The following is a 17,565-nucleotide window of genomic DNA, read 5'->3' as shown; positions in this document are numbered from 1 at the left end:
CTCGTGTAGCCACACATCCATTCTCTAGGTCCTCCCTTAACCCCATCGCCACACCCTATGCTTCTAGCACCTCCTTGCACTGACCTCTCCCCTCCCCCAACCTTTTCTCACCACCACCGCCAACTCCCACCTCCCGCACGTGCAAATCTCGCGAGACAATATGCATTTTCACAAGTAGTGCTTTCCCCCCCCGTTTTTTTGCACCAATCGATCCAGGGCTGGGCTTAAAAAAATGACTAAGTAAAGAAGGGCGGGGGGGGGGAAAGGGGTGTAGAGAAGGGGGGGGGAGAAAAAGTGAAATGTGGGGGTGCCCCTCCCCCATCGATCGCAACTTGCAATCCCCCCACACACACACCTGACTAGCCTTTTTTTTGTAACCCCCTCTCCCATCCCACCCCCTCCCTTTCCCTCTGTAATCTGTTCCTTGGGGGAAAGGAGGTGAAGAGTCCCTCAATTCCTCCTGGGAGTGAAGCTACCTTTGCCGGGGACAGAAACTACGCGAGCCCGAGGATTTTGCGGCCTGTGTTTCTCCCGGGTCTCTGCTGAGAAGGCACCGCAGCTGCTTCTCCCCCACAACAATCCCTCTCTCCCTCACCACCTTCTCCTTGTGAAAAAAAAAAAGGGCCCGCAGCTGTCTAGCTAGGAGTGAAGCCGAGCCACCACAGGTGAGATGCGTCCCGTGAACCTGTCCCTCATCCCCACGTTGTTGGGAGAGAAAAAGGACTCACTTCTCTCCATAGCTATCAAGACTGTTGGCTAGTAGGCGGGTGTGCAGGCCGGGTCGCCTTTCCTGTCTTCCTTGTAGGCCTCGGGGTTGGGACGTGGTGGTGCTCCTGCAACTACTTAAGCCTCTTTGGCGGTGATGTACGTATTATTTAAAGGGAGGGGGATGCTGGCCTTGGGTTCGCTTTTTCCTGTTCCGCTCCGCTGCCTTAATTGCTGTGCAGATACCGCCGGAGACGAGGTTGCTGGCCGATCGTCCGGGCCTCGGAGCCCTTCGCCTGCTTGCTACGATGGTAACTATGCGGAGGGAAGGGGAACGCGCGCCCCCCACCCCCGCGTTAAGCCTCAGAAACGGGGTTCCCGTTGCTATGGTAACGCTTATAGGGGGCATACCAGCACGCGCGCGCGTGTTTTATAGGCCGCGGGTAGAGGAGAGTTTATTCTGTTTTAAGAATAAGGAAATCCATTGGGGAGGGGGGATATTATTGGGTGGGGGGGTGGATAGACGCGCATGGCGACCGAATTTGCCGTCCCGCGTGCGGGCCTCGGGGCGATCCTGCATCGCGGAGTTGGAAGGGGTGCATCTGAGGGCTGCGAGAGGGCGAGTAATGGGGGGCAGCGAACGCGAACGCCCGGCTGTTGCTATGGGAGCGTTCTGGTCGGTTGCGGGGAGCCCTTCCTCGCGGTTATAAAAGCGGTGGGTGGGTGGGAGAGACTGAGGCTGCTCCTTTCTGTGAGTGTCGTGGGGTCCCGCTTACTCCTCGAGCGAAACTCAGGGTGCTGTTGAAGGTTGGCTGGGCCTAGCTTCAAGGACTGGATCTTGGCCTAGAACTGTGGTGGCTATTGGGGTGTATCCTGTAGGTTGCGAGATGGCTGCGACCACATCCTCGGGGGAGGGAAGGTCAGGAAGAGTAGTAGTAACTTCAGCTGGAAGTTTGGGTAGGTTCGGGCCGGTTCTTAATTGATTAAAAGGGGTTCAAAGGAGGGGCGGGTCTGTTCCTATGGCCATAACTAGAGATCTAAGTTAGATGGATGAATTCCTGTTTGTCAATGAGTGGATTTGGAAGGAGCGATTACTTTTAGGAGCTGATAGTCCCATACTACTTGGTAACTTCTCCCTGTTAATCATTTGGGAGGGTGTGTGTTTCATCTTTCTAATGAAAATGGTTTGTAATGTGTTTGTATTACATTACCAGTAATAGGATTAAGGTTAAACTAATAACTATCAGAAATTGATAAGCCGCACATGAATGTTATCTTAGGAAACTAGGTTAAATGAATATTAACAATGTATCTTTGAAAATACATTTCCTGTATATCACAGGAAATGGAATGGAAGAGTACAGTAAATGTACCTGTCAAAGGAGCAGAAAAAGTTTGATTGCTTATTATAAAGCTTGATAGGTTTATAACTGAAAGGGGATTGTTTTTTCATGTCCATGCTTGAACATGACTGCTAGCTTTCTTCAGTTTGGTACCCTCCAGATGTATTACCAACGGAGTTCCCCAAATTCCTAAAAAGTATGGTATGCTGTTTGAAAAATCTGAAGTTCGTGATCCCAGCGCGTGTGGACTTTACACCAAATTGGAGAAAGCTGAAATGAACATTTTTCCATTAACACGCTGCTTCACATACACACCCTTCCTTCAAACATATTTTTTTTTTTTGTCAAAGGTTCTGAGGGGAGTGTAGAGGAGTAAATAATTAGGTGTTCTTAAAATGTTACATTATTGTAATTTAGGAAAAGATTTATTTAAATATTCTATGTTCAACGATTTGGGAAGTTATATCATTTATAGATTTTTAAAACATAATTAGAAGCTTCTTCTATAAGGCTTTGATTCATAAATTCATTGGACATTCCTCTACTAGTAGTATGCTGTTGTGGTCATTTCATAATTATTTGCATCCATCTATTAAAATATTTGAGGTGAATGAATTAACCTAAAATCTCAGACAGAAAGACTTAACAGTAGAGTAGAGGCAATAACGATGCTTGATGGGGAAGGAGAATCTTATTTTACCATTTGAAGTGCCAGCAGGATGAAGTGAATCTTCTTAGATAGGGAATTCCAAACAGACTGCACCATAATCCAGACTAAACCTAGTTCTGATATTGGCAGATCTGAGAGGTGAACTTGTCCATAAAATGTAACTAAACATTTAGCCTTATATGGGAGAAAACAGTCCTTTAGGTATTCTGTTGTACTACTTCATGTCAAATTATAAAAAAATATCTCCCTGTTTTTTATAATGGCCACTGAACTTTAACAATATCCACATATGGTTTTCTTCTACAACAGTCTTCCAGAGAAGTGATGTTGGGGTAAAATAAAAAGCAAAGAGAATAATTGGTGTGATGTCAGTATGCATTTTTTTCTCTCTCTAAAGGGCATTTGCTGCCCTTCAGGAATATTCCTCCTAAGCATGTGCTAGATGCTGAGTGATTCAGTGCCTTATCATTTGTTGGGGAAATGAAAATAGAACAAATCTGGGAATAAAGTGTTTGGAAATGTATGAATCAGTCAATCTGATACTTCTCAATTATGCCATTTTGCTTATAATCAGTTCACTTATTTCATTGAAACTGTTCAAGCAAAATTTTGCTGTCATGTCTATTTGTTCTATAACTAAGATATGGTGCCCTAAAATGATGTATGAATTTGGATTATTCCCACGAATAAAACTAAAAAAAGGTTTTTTAAAGAAAAAAAAACCTCATGATTGGTGAATTGTTCTGACAGATGGCTAGACCCACAGATTCAGCTATTTCTCAAAACTTCCTCTGGACTTTGCCTGTGTAAACGGATTACAGTTCGCTCCAGGGTCTGCTGCCTGCTTTGCCAGGACTCCCATTATGGGTATGCCCAAGTAAAGCAGGAATGACTTTTGACAGTGCTCCAGCTTTGCCTGCATAGGTTTTACTAGATTTAAACAATGTGTGCTTCTTTCCAAATTGCTTGCAACCCATACACGCAATACACAATTTGAGAACCTTGTGCTATCACTGTTTAATACCCTAATAATATGTTCCAGGTAGAGCTGACTGGAATTTCATCAGTTAGTAGAAAATGAGAAGTAAATGCTTCTTATTAACCATTCATGGTCTTGTTTCTATTGCACTGAAAAAAAATAGAAGTTGATTAATAATGATACAATAGAGAACATTTGGTAACTATTTTGCTTATGAATATATTTGCATTTTAAATTTAAAAAAAGGAATACTTGCTATATTTTATTACCCAGAGATAATGTCAGGTCTAAAGAGGAATGTGATTAAGAATTGAGTTTCTAGGAACATGCAATTGCTACTGTGTATATAAGGTCACTTTGGAATTCTATCTTAATACAGTTTCATGTATCAGGTTGCTTATGTGCCTGTTGTTGGAACTTGTCCCTCCCAGTTAATTCTGAACAATGAACATAACAGAAAGGAGTCCTTCAGAAGAGAGCTGTCTGTTCAATTTCTAAATATCTTGAATAGTAAAAGCAAATCATATTTTCTGTGGTTTGATGTGAACAATAGTTGATGATGAGCAGTGTCAATATTTGATGCAATTTTAATACTCCCTCGTTGCAAAAGAATATTTGATAGATACAATCATTTTAGAGCACATTATGGTACTGTGTGTACATATACAATTGTACTATTCCTCTGAAGTTATAATGTAAAACTGTAATTAGACCTTTTCCTATACCATTTGTTTTTAACAGCGTTAGTTTGCAGTTTGAATTCAATAGTTCTCCATCCTTAATTCTAATGTAAAAGATTTTATTGATACTGAATTCCAATAACCACAGTATATATACTATATATATATAGAAAAGTTTATGTAGAAAAGTTTTCTAGAGGAGAAAATGCTGATCTGTAATCTTTTGCTACAGGAATGGAGATTTAAGGCACTTTTAGACTAACTAGGGTAGTTTGTTTAAGTATGCTGTGTGAACTTAGTTGTTATGGTTTATAAACAGCTTTTGGCTTAGAATGTTGAGCAAACCCAGCCAATTATTTATTTAGTAAAGCATAGATATCTGAACTGAATAAGAAGTGACTAAATTTGAAAAATCCATTGCACTTGTGTTCATTTAAATGGAGAAAGTAATAGTACAATATTCTTATAGTTGTATAATATATATAAATGAATGTAAAGAGTCAGTTTGGTCTAGTGGTTAAGGCATCGGTTTAGAAAGCAGGTGATTGTGATTTCAACCCATGGCTTAACCAAGAAAGCCAGCTGGGTGACTTTGGGCCAGTTACTCTCTCTCTCAGCCCAATTCATCTCATAAGGTGGTTGTGGGGAAAATAGGAGGAAGGTATATTGGATATGTTAGTCACTTTCAGTTATTTGTAAAAATAATAAAAACAGAATACACCTAAATGGTAAATTAATGCACGAACTAAACATGAACAAATGAATATTTAATGTTAGAGAAATGTAAATACTACTTTGATATATCTCTTCTAGTGCTATCACTACAGATTAATATTTGGACCATGAAAAAGGTCATTATGTAAATAAATTCATACTAATCCAGTAATTAGAAGAATATTATTAATGGAGTATTAATTTGGATAGCATTGACTGTTCTTAAAGTGTTCTATTTTCTTTACCAGCAGATATGATGGAAGAATTGCACAGCCTGGATCCACGACGACAGGAACTATTAGAGGCCAGGTTTACTGGAGCAGGTGTTGCTAAGGTTAGTTATGTGCACAACAGTTGGCTAAATTGTATGTATGTCTTTGCATGTTTTGGTAACATTTTATGAGATGGGGATATGTAAAATAGGGATACAATCAACATCTGCATAATCAAATTTCATACAAAGGAATTGATTCAAAGTCTTATTATCAACTTGTTGATTTCAGTGTTAAGTATAATAATAAGAAACTTGCCTCAAGCCATATAAGTTGATTGTTTATTGAGCAGCATCTTCAAAATCAACATATTTGTGACTGGCCTTTTTTAATCATATTCTAAAGCAGACCTGTGGAATTAGTAAAGAGACACATTGATAAAATAAAACATTAAAAAGTAGTTAAAATTCAACTTACAAATGCCAAAAGAATTAAAAGAATTAGCTGCATTTCACATCCTCCAATTTTTTTTCTTTTTTACAGGCATCCTCCAAATTTTCAGAATAAATTATCATATACAGTAGAGGTACCATTTTATAGACAGCCTATACCCAGTAATTGACAATTTTTGCTGTCGTGAAATAAAACCCAATATCTAATCCAAGTCTATTTCTCTGTAGTTGTAACTTATTGGTTCCAGACCTGCCCTCTCTAGTAGATGAGTCTACTTTCTCAGCAGTATGACAACCCTATAGATAATTTGAAACTTAACATTATTTTAAGCAAACTGAAATGGTTATTTCCTTTTACTATTCCTTTTAGAACTTGGTTTCAAGTCTCCAACTTTGTCAAATTTGTTTCACTTTGTCAATGCTCATTTTACACTGCTGTGTCCGGGGCAATATTCCAAGTAGGCCTTGATAAGAGACAGAATAGAATGAAAAAATTACATCCCATTGTCTAAATTCAATCCAATAGTGGCTTTATTACAGTGTTAGCTAATACTCAGTGTGTGCTTTGCTAGAAGATTCATATTTTCACAATTATATTGTCAAGGTAGATTTCCCCATTTCATTTGTTTTCTCCCAAGTTGCTGTCATATACATTTCTTCATGAAACTTGACTCTATTCGTTTTCAGTCTTCTAAAGTATTAGCCACTTTTTTGTGTGTATAACTTACATTTGATAATCCCATTTTCTTAACCTCTTCATCCAGTTATTATAAAAATATTGAATAACAGATGACATAAAACAGTGCTATGGTATTCTGCTTATTAGACATTCAGCCAATTAGAATTTCATCTAACAATTTGTCATTTATCCTGTAGTCTACCACCTATGTTACCATTTTATTAATAAAGTATCATTTGAAACATTGTGGAATGCTTTGCTGATTTGATAAAAATGTGCTCTACCTCTATGATTGCATAATCTGCCATGCTTTCCTGAAAATAAGACCCGATCTTACATTTTGGGGGGCACCAACATAAGTATAAGGACATATTTTCAGGAAAACACAATTTCAGGGTGATAAGGCCAACAGGGTTGTGTCGTTGTCCCCCCCTTCCCCTGGCTTGTATACAAGAAATGCCTCTGTCTGTTAGACTAGAGAGAGAGATAAGAATCTGAATTGTAATACTTTAAAGTTTAATTATCAGTGACTTTCATGGTCAAACAAATACAAATATACAGTTCATTTAAAGAAGACAAAATTTTCTGTTGGTAACACACTTTTGTTTCCTTTACACTAGGGTCCCTTGAACAATGAATCTTCCAATCAGAGTTTGTGCAGTGTGGGTTCCCTGAGTGATAAGGAACTGGAGGTAACTAAAAAGTGATATTTTTCAAATAATCCTCATAGAGGAGCTTATCCCAGAATTTCAGCCATTACCTGATGTGGTCATTAAGTCATCAGGTGACCAGACTCAATTTTATGACTACTATGTGGTTATTGAACAAATCACTGCAGGCATTAAGGATATTATTAATGATTCCAATTAAGGATATTATTGACTTTGCTTATCAAAAGCCAGCTGAGAGGTTGCAGATTTTGATCATGTGATCACAAGATGCTGTATCAGTTGAAAATGTGAACCAGTTGCTAAGTGCCTAATTTGCAATCACATGACCCCAACAACATGACAGTTGTAACTCACTTTTTCCATGGTTGTTGTAATCTTAGACAAACAATCATAAATGGAGGACTGCATATATTGCAGCTAACTGTGACCCAAAAGACTTAATTTAATCTTTGATAATAAAAAATATTCTGCTTAACTCAGGACTATTACAGCAACTTAACTAATTAATTTACACTAATCAGTAATTGGTTATTTAGTCAGTATGGTGTTCCATAATTACATACCAAAAAGAGAAATATAACCTGTTTTGATACATGTGGAGAAGTTGCTGGTAACCATATTTTTTTTAAGTTGTGACCTTAAATCCTTGGATGTTTGTAGAAATTAATTTGGGATTTTTTCCATCCCTTTTAAGACTCCTGAAAAGAAACAGAATGATCAGCGCAACAGAAAAAGGAAAGGTGAACCACTTGAAACAAACCAAAGTAAGGCTTTTATTTAGGATCTTTTAAAAAATGATGGCTTTCTGCAGTATATGCAGAACATATGAAATAATTTCAAATATATCATGAAATTATTATGTATTAGATAATGAAATGATATAATATGCTATGTTTTATTTTGGAACATTTTTTGGAAAAGTTATATTAAAATGGGCTGTATTGAAAATGGTATGTTGAAGAAAGTTAATTTAAACTGTAATTGATACTTAAGTAAATGTGTCTTTTCTGCTGTTTATTTTTTATATACCTACGGGTATAATATGTTCATAAGAGCAACCAGAAGCTCTTAACTTCAAGTTGTATTCAGCAGCTTTTGCAGTAAAATAATTAAAGTATTTTCAAATTATTTGTTTTAATATCATTTATGGTAATGCTACTTGTTTTTCTTTTCAGGCAAAATTATTCCCAGGGGACATAAAATTAGTGACTACTTTGAGGTAAACCAGACTTTTTTTGTCACATACATACACACTCACACTTTCCCTGAAAATAAGACCTGTCCCAAAAATAAGACCTAGCATATTTTACACATGTACCTAATATAAGCCCTACCCCCCCAAATAAGCCCTACTTAAGAGCCTGTGTATCCCGCCCATTCCATCTGGTTGCTCCTAGTGCAGCAGCCACAAAGCGAGGCGCGATGGTGGTGGAGCTGCTCCATGCACCCTAAACTGGCTTACCTCAGGACCACTGCAGCCGGGCCATCCACGCCTCAACAGCTGTCTCATGGCAGCAGCACTAGCACCCATGTGCAGCAGGAGCCCACATGGCCACTGGCCCATTTCTGTTTGCTCGTAGCCACAATGGAGCAGGAGGATGAGTGGTGTGTTGGTGCCACAAGGCGAGGCAGGTGCCAGGGTGTGGATAGTCTGGCTGCGGGACCCTAAGGTAAGCCAGTGCTGGGTGCATAGGGCAGCTCCACCCACCCGCACCTCGCCTCATGGCCTCTGCACTGGCACATTGCACTGTGCGATGCCCCCATTGTAGTCTGAATCTGCAATGAAAGATGAGCTGGAATAAAAATTGACAGAGTTGAAGAGGTTGGCTCCATTGGCCTTGAGGAAACTGGGAAAGGGCAGAGTCAGTCCAGGCAAGGCTTTTCTGAATTAGTAAGGCCTACAGACAGAGAGAGCTTAGGAGAAGAGCAAGGACTACCCTCTCCTGATCCAACAGCAAGGAGGGAAGAGAGAGAGTGAGAACAACACAGATTGAGTCATGTACGAGGGAGGAGAGTGCCCTTCCCACTTTCCCAAGACACACCTAGGGACAGAGATGTAAGGAAGTGCTGGCCGGAGGGGCATTTATTGGGAACAAACGTTGAATCTGTGGAACCTTGTGTGCACTTGCCAAAACCTGGAGATTGCTGTCTTGTGGAACTTGCCAGTTTGGAACAATTGGTACAAATGGCTGGCCTTGGTTGCTGTTTGGTTAACATGGCTTACTGGACTACTTGCAGCCAGAGCTTCTGAAGATGCATGTGAGAGCTTTGCTCCAGGACTTGTAGTGAGTTGGAGTAATAAAGGGGAGTTAGACCTGTTCTCTGGTTCTGTTGCTTTCATGCCACGCCCTAGGTCATCACATTTTGTTCCCGACCAAACTCCAACTTGCTCTTCCGTACCACTTTGGGTAGCCATAGATCAGCTCCAAGCAGACAATGATTGTGTTAGTCCAGCAGGTGACCCTCCTGACTGAGCAGGTTGTGCAGATGTAAGCATTGTAGCCCACCAGCGGCCAACGGAGCTTGCAGCAGATTCAGACAGTGAGGAGGTTGGGGACCAGTCCTGGAGTCTGGGGAAGGCTCTGGTGAGGGCTCTGTGTCGGAGGCAGAGACACAGTTGTCAGTTATCAGCTGCCTTTAGAGTCAGACATGAGTGAGGCAGAGGAACAGATGGAGCCTGTTCCCAGTGTGCACAGTTGCCAGACAAAGGGAACAGCTAAAGAACATGGGTCAACTTGGCAGTAAGGCTACATGTTGGTGATGAATGGCCCCTCCTAGAGGAAATAAAAGAGGAACGAAAGGGGAGTGGAATTTGCAGGAGACAATTAGTTTGCTTAATTGGTTCGTGACTCTCCAAGACTTTGCCAAGTTTTGCAGATATTGGTCTGTCATCCAAGCCAGATAAGGTCTATCCTCCCTCGAAAGACTTTGCTGGATGTGAATGAGCATAATTCACAGTAATAAAAGGGTTTTTTGTCGTGACAAGGAGTTTGCTTCATGCTCTTGAGAAGCCTAGGTCAGAACAACTAGCAGCCAGGCCATGCTGCAAATGCCCAGTAGCTATGCCAGATGAATTTAATGGCTCGCTGGACCAATTTCCAGTGTTTTGTGGACAATGCCAGCTTTATACGAGCCTTTGGCCTGAGAACGTCTCTGCTGACCAGGATAAAGTGGGATTTTTAATCAGTCTTTTGTCAGGGTCAGCAGTGTATTGGGCGATGCCTCTGCTGACCCAGTCCAACCCGTTGTTAGATAATTATGCCAAGTTTTGCTGTCAACTAAGGGCATTGTTTGTGGACCCTGTTAGGGCCCAATTGGCTAACAGGTGTTTGAGAGAGTTGTGGCAGGGGCATGGCCCGCTTGCTGACTATATCTCTGATTTCTGGGTGGTCTGCCGGGACCTGCAATGGAACGAAGCGGGGCTTATGGGCCAGTTCCAGAAAGGTCTTTCATCGGAGCTCCTGGATGAGCTGGCATGCACTGAATGCCTTGCACACTGCAGGAGCTCATGCACTTGTGCCTCCACATCGATGCAAATCTCCAGCAGTGACGGGCATGATGATGAACAGAGGCCATGCCTGCACCGGTCAAGGCAGTGCTGCCATCGGTACCGCCACCTGACAAGCCAATGCAGTTGGAGCTGCACGACCTCGCCTGACCCAAGCCGAAAAGGATCAGCGGCGGAAGGAGTGCCTATATTGTGGCAGCCAAGACCATACGGCAGCCAAGTGTCCTGCTAAGGCACCCAAAGAAGCGGCAGGAGCAGTGGTGGGAAATGGGCATGGCCCGGCTTTGAGGGCTCCTTAGGTCAGGCTCAAGGGGCAATGGGTCAACCATCTCCATCACAGGCAGCTTTTCTGAAGCACCTTGTGCTAGCAGCGAGTGGATTCGTGCCAGGTCAGGGAGTGGTGGAGGTGGAGATTCACGCCCTGGTGGACTTAGGGGGGCCATGGCCAACTTCATGGACTCGGGATTTGCTGCACAGTGGTCCATCCCCCAGCAGAGGTGTCACCACTGGTCTTGGTGGAAACAATTGATGTCAGCCCTTCATTCAGGCTCTGTGGTTGCCGCGACCAGACCCATTCACATTGGACCACATGTGGAAGAAGCCGTATTCTATGTCGCCGCAGTGCCTCACTTCACAGTGGGGCTGGAGTGGTTACAAGCTCATGATCCGCAGATTGCTTGGTCGTCTGGACCAGTGCAGTTCCCCAGCAAGAAGTGTGCCACCCATCACGTGCAGGTATGCTCAGGGGTGTAGTTACGCATGTGGACCTGGACGTATCCACGGAGATGGTAGAGTGTGCTGATGTGTTGGGGGAAAAGGAGGCGGATCAGTTGTCTTATGACTGTCCAATTGATTTGGAGCCTGATGCCAAATTGCCAGTGGGTCAGATTTACTCCCTGTCAGAACCGAAGTTGGCGGCATTACAGGACTTTATCGAGAAGAATCTCCAGAAGGGGTTTATCAGGCCTTCTACCTCTCATTGGCTGCGCCGGTGCTCTTCGTCAAGAAGAAGTTGAGGGAGCTGTATTTGTGCTGTGATTATCGCAAGTTGAAAGTGATCACAGTACAGAACCGGTACCTGCTTCCCCTTATCCTTGAACTGATCGAGTGGCTTCGTCAGGCCAAGATCTTCACAAAGCGGGACCTGAGGGGGGCCTATAACGTGGTCCGAGTTCGTGCTGGCAATGAGTGGAAGACTGCCTTCCGGACATGTTATGAGTACTTTGAATATACTGTGATGCCATTCGGATTGACCAACATGCCTGGCGTGTTCATACATTTTATGCATGATGTCTTCTGGGACTTCCTGGATCAGTTTGTAGTCATCTACCTTGATGACATCCTGGTCTACTCGTCATCCCTACAGGAACACTGGAAATCGACTCTCTGGGTCATTGTATCGCGCTTGCTGGGGTGGAGATGGACCCAGAGAAAGTCGAGTTGTTGCAGGCATGGCAACCTTTGTGGCCGGTCAAAGACGTGCAGTGACTCTTGGGGTTCCAGTAGTCCATATATATATATATATTGTATGTAGTAGTTTAGTGTGTGTGTATTTAGTGTGTGTAGTAGTTTAGTAATTTATTGTGTGTGTGTAGTTTAACAAAATAGCCTCCAAATTCTGTGTATTATTCCTCAGTAGTAGGTCCTTGAAAATATAATTAAGTTTTCCGGGCAATTTGTCTTGATTATTTTCTTACTCTCTTTTCTGACATAATTTGGTTCTACTTCTATATTTAACTTGCTGTACAGGACATTCCTGAAGTAACTGATATTTTCCTTTTTTCGTTTTCTTCCTCCCTTGCTTTAGTTTGCTGGTGGAAGTGGTCCAGGAACAAGCCCTGGGAGAAGTGTGCCACCAGTAGCGCGATCTTCACCACAACATTCCTTATCTAATCCCTTACCTGTAAGTACCTAACAGGATAGAGTACTATCCTGATAATTTTCTGAGCACAATCTGTTAATACATACATGTGATAGAAACAGTGCAGATCTTTTAGGATTATATAGTAGAATCTTTTTGCCTTCCTTTCCTGTCCTTCTATATTAATTCTCAGCTTTCATTATCTCTCTAACCCAATTATGAATAGATTTTAATTAAGATCTACTTCAGATAACTGAGTCATATAATACAATCAGCCCTTTAAGTGTGAGTAAATGTTAAAGCTACAATCTAATACTGACAATTCCATGTTAGTTTGTCATAAATGGACTCATGTTAAAGAGAATTAAGAGAAAGATAATTGTAAAGTTGATAGAATTATCCTTCTGCCTCTGCTATTATGAAATATATGTATTCTGCTTTCCTTAAAAAGATTAACCTTGGAAATATGACTAGCAAGAGTTTTCATCGTTTTTTCAAATAAATAAATTGAAGAAGAATATTCATCATCACGTTTTAAGCAAAATGTTTCAATGTGCAGGAATATAGTACATGGGTATATTTGCAAAAATACTCTATCCTGTATATGCATAGTCATAGTTAACAGCTCAGTTCTGAAGTTTCATATTGCAGCAACCCTTTGTGCTTATTATCAGTTTTTTTGTAATGATTTCCTATATTTGCCTCTCAAACAGAGGGTGCCATTGGCAGATTTTTCTCAACATTCTATTTAAACACATGTTTTTCTCAGAATCCAGGATGTGGCCCTTTACTAAGCCTACTACCATAAGAAAAAAAATGAAGTGATGGTATTTGAGGATGTTTCTGTAAACATTTTTATCTAAATCCATTGTCATATGATCCTTGTCAAGTCCTGAGAGAAAGCTTTTGAGACCAGTAAATATTCCTAAGGATAGAGAGGCAGTGGAGCCTAAGAGTTTGCTCTGTGTGTGAGTGTATGTGCATGCACATGCCTGCCTACTGTCTTTGTCTTTTATTACTATAAGGAAGCCAAAAATATAAGGGTATTTTAAAAATCAATTTGTTCTTATGGAGAGAAAATGGCCAACTCAAAGCTTCTGAAGAAAAGATTTAATATAAATCTAACATACATTCCAGATGGAATGTTTTAATGAAATATAAGAATACAGTGCATTAGAGTCAATAGGAATAGTTAACTTTTTAGTACCTGGAAAGTGGAGGGGGGGAAATCACTTTATTTTTAAAAAATTTTATAGCCTCCATGGCTATAAGAACAGGTGGTAATTGATATGATGAAGAAAGCAAAGACTCTTCTCCAGTGTCCAGTAATTTGGGAGTTTTGATTCAAGTTTATTGAGCCTTCTGTGGATTTAATGCACTTATTTTCTTACCTAATTTTGTTTTAATATTAAAAAATCACACAAGTAGCAATAAACTATTTGCAATCAGGTTTTATTCTTGGGGATTTTTGGAGCTCCAGAAATGAAGAATGTATTCAAATGGTATCAAATGAACCTAGACTTCTGCTTCTCAAACATGCAGCACTAAAGTTTATATTCTATTTTTAAAAAGACCTCTGATTTCATTACATTTTGTTAAGAAAAATGTGGAGAGTACTCTAAAAGCACCAGGGTTGCTTTCTTTAGATGTTTACGAGCTTTGTGTCCAAGCTGCTGCATGATTCAGTTTTATAACTGTTTCCACATAAGCTTTTTTTCTGATAATTTTCTTTAATGTATACAGCGGCGAATGGAGCAGCCACTTTACGGAGTAGACAGCAGTGCAGCCAAGGAAGTGCCAGAGGAGCATTCTGCTGCCCCAACTCTTGTATCAACAATGATGGCAAAACAGCGGCTAGAGGGCGAGCAGCTGGCACAGAGGAGTACAAGTGTCTGTTTTCCATTTGCTTCGGTGAGCAAGGCTCAATGATCAAACTCAAGAGGCAGAATAGGACAACTCAGTACAGCCTACTCACTGTAGAGAAATTTAAGAATTCTATTATTTAAAATAAATAAATTTTTAATTTTTGCCATTCATATTTCATTCTGTCCCTTTTATTCCACCATTTCTTTGATATTAATGTAACTTTTGTCCTGCAGTGACTTGCAGCAAGTTGGCCACAGCAAATTGGCTGTGGTGAGGTGGTCATGGTGAGTTGTCATAGAACCCACAAGGGGGACTAAATGGATCTTGTGTGGTTAGACAGTATGTAGTCTCCACTGCTGCAATAGAATCTATTTTCTTTCTCTTTCTTAAAATTCTGGTTCTGGATTGCTGCAGTATAATAACAAAATAACAGTTATTATAACAGTACAATAACAAAAAAATATCTTAACATAGAATTACTTTGGAATTATTCTTTATTTAGGTACTTACTTTTTGACAAAAATAGATTTCTTTCTTCTACATTGTTCATCTCTCATCTCCTGCATATTCCTGCATTTGCATGGTTTCCATGCTTGATGAAATATTATTTCAAAGGCTCAAAAGCTAAATTTCCATATTAAAAAAAATATTCCTATTTTGTAGAAATTTAAATATTGGAAGTAATGATAAGCTACAGTGTAATTCATTATTATAAAAAAGTTGTTTGGAAGATGAATCAAAACTGTTTTTATTAAAGTATGAAATGTTAATTTGGAGCTATTCAATTTAATTTAGAAGCCAACCATTTCTTATCTCAAAAAATTATTTCTCATCAATTATCCAGTTATTTATTTTCTGCAATGCTTTTTCAAATTCTATTTTGATATATAGGTATATATACCTTCATCTGCAAGAACAAATTTAATTTTAGAGGTTATTATTCAACTCATTGACACAGAAACCGGCACATTGTCAGACTAAAAAATAAAATAATAATAATAATAAATCTAAAAATTTATTTGAACCGTTTCAGTGAAAACAGTAATTAATGCAATTTATGTTATTTGTGTGAGCAGAAAAACTTGAGCTTTGATTAAGACAAGAATTATAATCCAGGAAGAATCATGTCTTTATACAGAAGTTTAAATTTTTTTCCTGATCTCTCTCTCATCAGATTATCTCTGGGTGCAGAACTGGGGGGAAAAAACCTGGGTTTGCAACGTGCTGCCTCTTAAGGTTGACCACGTATAGCTAGTTAGCTTGAAATGTTTTTCTTTCAAATAAAAGTGGGGAAGAATGTGTTTTGCAAAATACTGTATCTACAATTTACTTGTTGCTTTTCTTGTTACAGACCCAGCAAGGCAGTCCCTCATCTGCGGTTTCAGGAAACACAGAGCATTGCTGCAGCTCTCAAAAACAGATTTCCGTCCAGTACAAACAGACTCAGGTACAAGACAAATGAATTACATAGTTCAAAGTTATATCTCATTAAAATCAAATACATGTTCATTTGAGAAATGAATGGAAATATATTTTTGTTTCCCTTTAAATCATATAAATCTTTCACCTTTTACTAAAAAAAAATGGAAATTTATGATGTAAGGACATAATACGTCCACAAGAAACTTCAAACTTACTCAGTTATGATCATGCCATCTAAAAACGTTACAGCTTTAGAGGCTACCTCAAAGTAAAATACTCCATTGGACAACAAATTCCAAAATAATTTTACTGTTTTTCCTGCCACACCCTTCCAACTTCTATCTTGTTCTTTAACCAGCTGCTTCTCCCTTTGAACAATTAACATAATCTTTTGTTTTGCTTTTTCAATGAAAATTATGTTCTGGTTTTTTTCCACTTTGTAAAATGGATATTCAGTTCATATTTTGGCTAAATATTTGCTCACTCTTTAGTATACATGGTATATACCCTGTTTCTCTGAAAATAAGACCTCCCTGGATAATAAGCGCAATCGGACTTTTAAGCGTGCGCTAAAATAAGTCCTCTCCCGAAAATAAGCCTTCCCTGAAAATATTGCAACAAGCACCAGCCATGAGGTGTTTTTCCCGGTGTCACTGTATTTTTTAATTTAGGTTTCTCAGTTTTTTAAAGGATTCATTTACCTGGATCAGGAAATGTTGGAACATTTTTCTTTTAAAATTTATGCCACCTTGGAAGTTTATTGCTTTCATTTTTGTTGATTGCTTTACAATTATAATTTTATATACCAATTTTTTCAAGCCCCATTATAGACTTACATAGCTGAGGATATGCAAGGAACATTTTGCAGTAAGAGGACAATGACTTTTAGGCAACCTATTTTGCCATTTTCAGAATATTTTAAAATCACCTGCTTCATAAGTGAAAGTCTGGGTCCCATATATTTTTTAGTTTTTTGCCTTTTCACAAGAACATGTATCAAACGTTGTTGCTCTGCTTTGTTTCTTTAGATCTTTCATTTGTTTGTTATATATGTTATAACAGCTATATGCTATGCTATTTTTGTTTAAAATATCTTATTACTCCATTCTTCCTCTCCTTTTTCCTCTGTCTGAGACATTTAGCTATTGGAAGCATTCATATCCCAAATGTCTAAATTATATTCCTCTGTCACTATTTTAGTGAACACTAATGTTGCTTTTATGGAACATAGTAATTGCGAGTTTACCTCAGCCACTTCTCTAGAAAAGAAAAAAAAAACTTTATATGCTGGTACTTATTGCCATGTATGTAAAAATAAAGATTCAAATCCCAGTTCAGCTACCCTTGGGTTAGCTACGTTGAAGAAAATTACCACAGTAATCATGTTGTACTGTAACCTGCTAGTAGATATGCTGTGCATACTGCTACCTTTAGGGCTTCCAATATGGATCGCAGTAATCAAGTCTCAGCTTGCCAAGTTTTCAAAGGCTACCGTTTTATTTGTAAATTTCCCAAAACCATGCACGTGTGATGGGGCAGTATAGACATTTTACAAATATTATGAACCTATAGTAGGTTTTGGCTGAATGAGGAAGTAATTGGGGAATCTTAGTCTTCAAGATGTTGATACTTTTATTGCAGCATTTTCCTATGCAATATGAGCCTTTTCTAATACTAATCTAAAGCGCTCTTATGTAAAATGCATAGGGAAACTGAAGACCATGTTCACAGGCAAATTGTAGACACTATCATAATTCTATTAGTTTTAAAGCTTCTATAGCACCCCTCTTTTATTGATTGGAT

General features: G+C 39.5%; 1 protein-coding gene across 10 annotated transcripts in view; it reads left to right on the top strand.

Annotated features, from left to right (window-relative positions):
- The first annotated feature begins 220 nt into the window (after window positions 1-220).
- Window positions 221-17,565, top strand: part of TLK2 (tousled like kinase 2) — a 66,897-nt gene continuing 49,552 nt past the window's right edge. For 4 of the 10 annotated variants that reach the window (XR_014173603.1, XM_081933289.1, XM_081933288.1 and 1 more), the window contains exons 1-8: window positions 889-1,016; window positions 5,340-5,425; window positions 7,055-7,126; window positions 7,800-7,869; window positions 8,281-8,324; window positions 12,421-12,516; window positions 14,218-14,385; window positions 15,692-15,787. Coding sequence is in view for 9 of the 10 variants with exons in the window: in XM_081933289.1 (XP_081789415.1) it covers window positions 890-1,016; window positions 5,340-5,425; window positions 7,055-7,126; window positions 7,800-7,869; window positions 8,281-8,324; window positions 12,421-12,516; window positions 14,218-14,385; window positions 15,692-15,787 (759 nt within the window). In the remaining variant the exon portion in view is untranslated. Of the gene's footprint in view, window positions 666-783; window positions 865-888; window positions 1,017-1,073; window positions 1,095-1,800; window positions 1,831-5,339; window positions 5,426-7,054; window positions 7,127-7,799; window positions 7,870-8,280; window positions 8,325-12,420; window positions 12,517-14,217; window positions 14,386-15,691; window positions 15,788-17,565 lie in introns of those variants that run through there. The other 6 variants (XM_081933292.1, XM_081933290.1, XM_081933295.1 and 3 more) reach the window with 6 other exon arrangements.

The sequence above is a fragment of the Natrix helvetica genome (assembly GCF_964273705.1).
Source record: "Natrix helvetica genome assembly, chromosome: Z".
NCBI lineage: Eukaryota > Metazoa > Chordata > Lepidosauria > Squamata > Natricidae > Natrix > Natrix helvetica.
The sequence above is the reverse complement of the archived record's forward strand: the minus strand, read 5'-3'. Positions and strand labels throughout refer to the sequence as shown.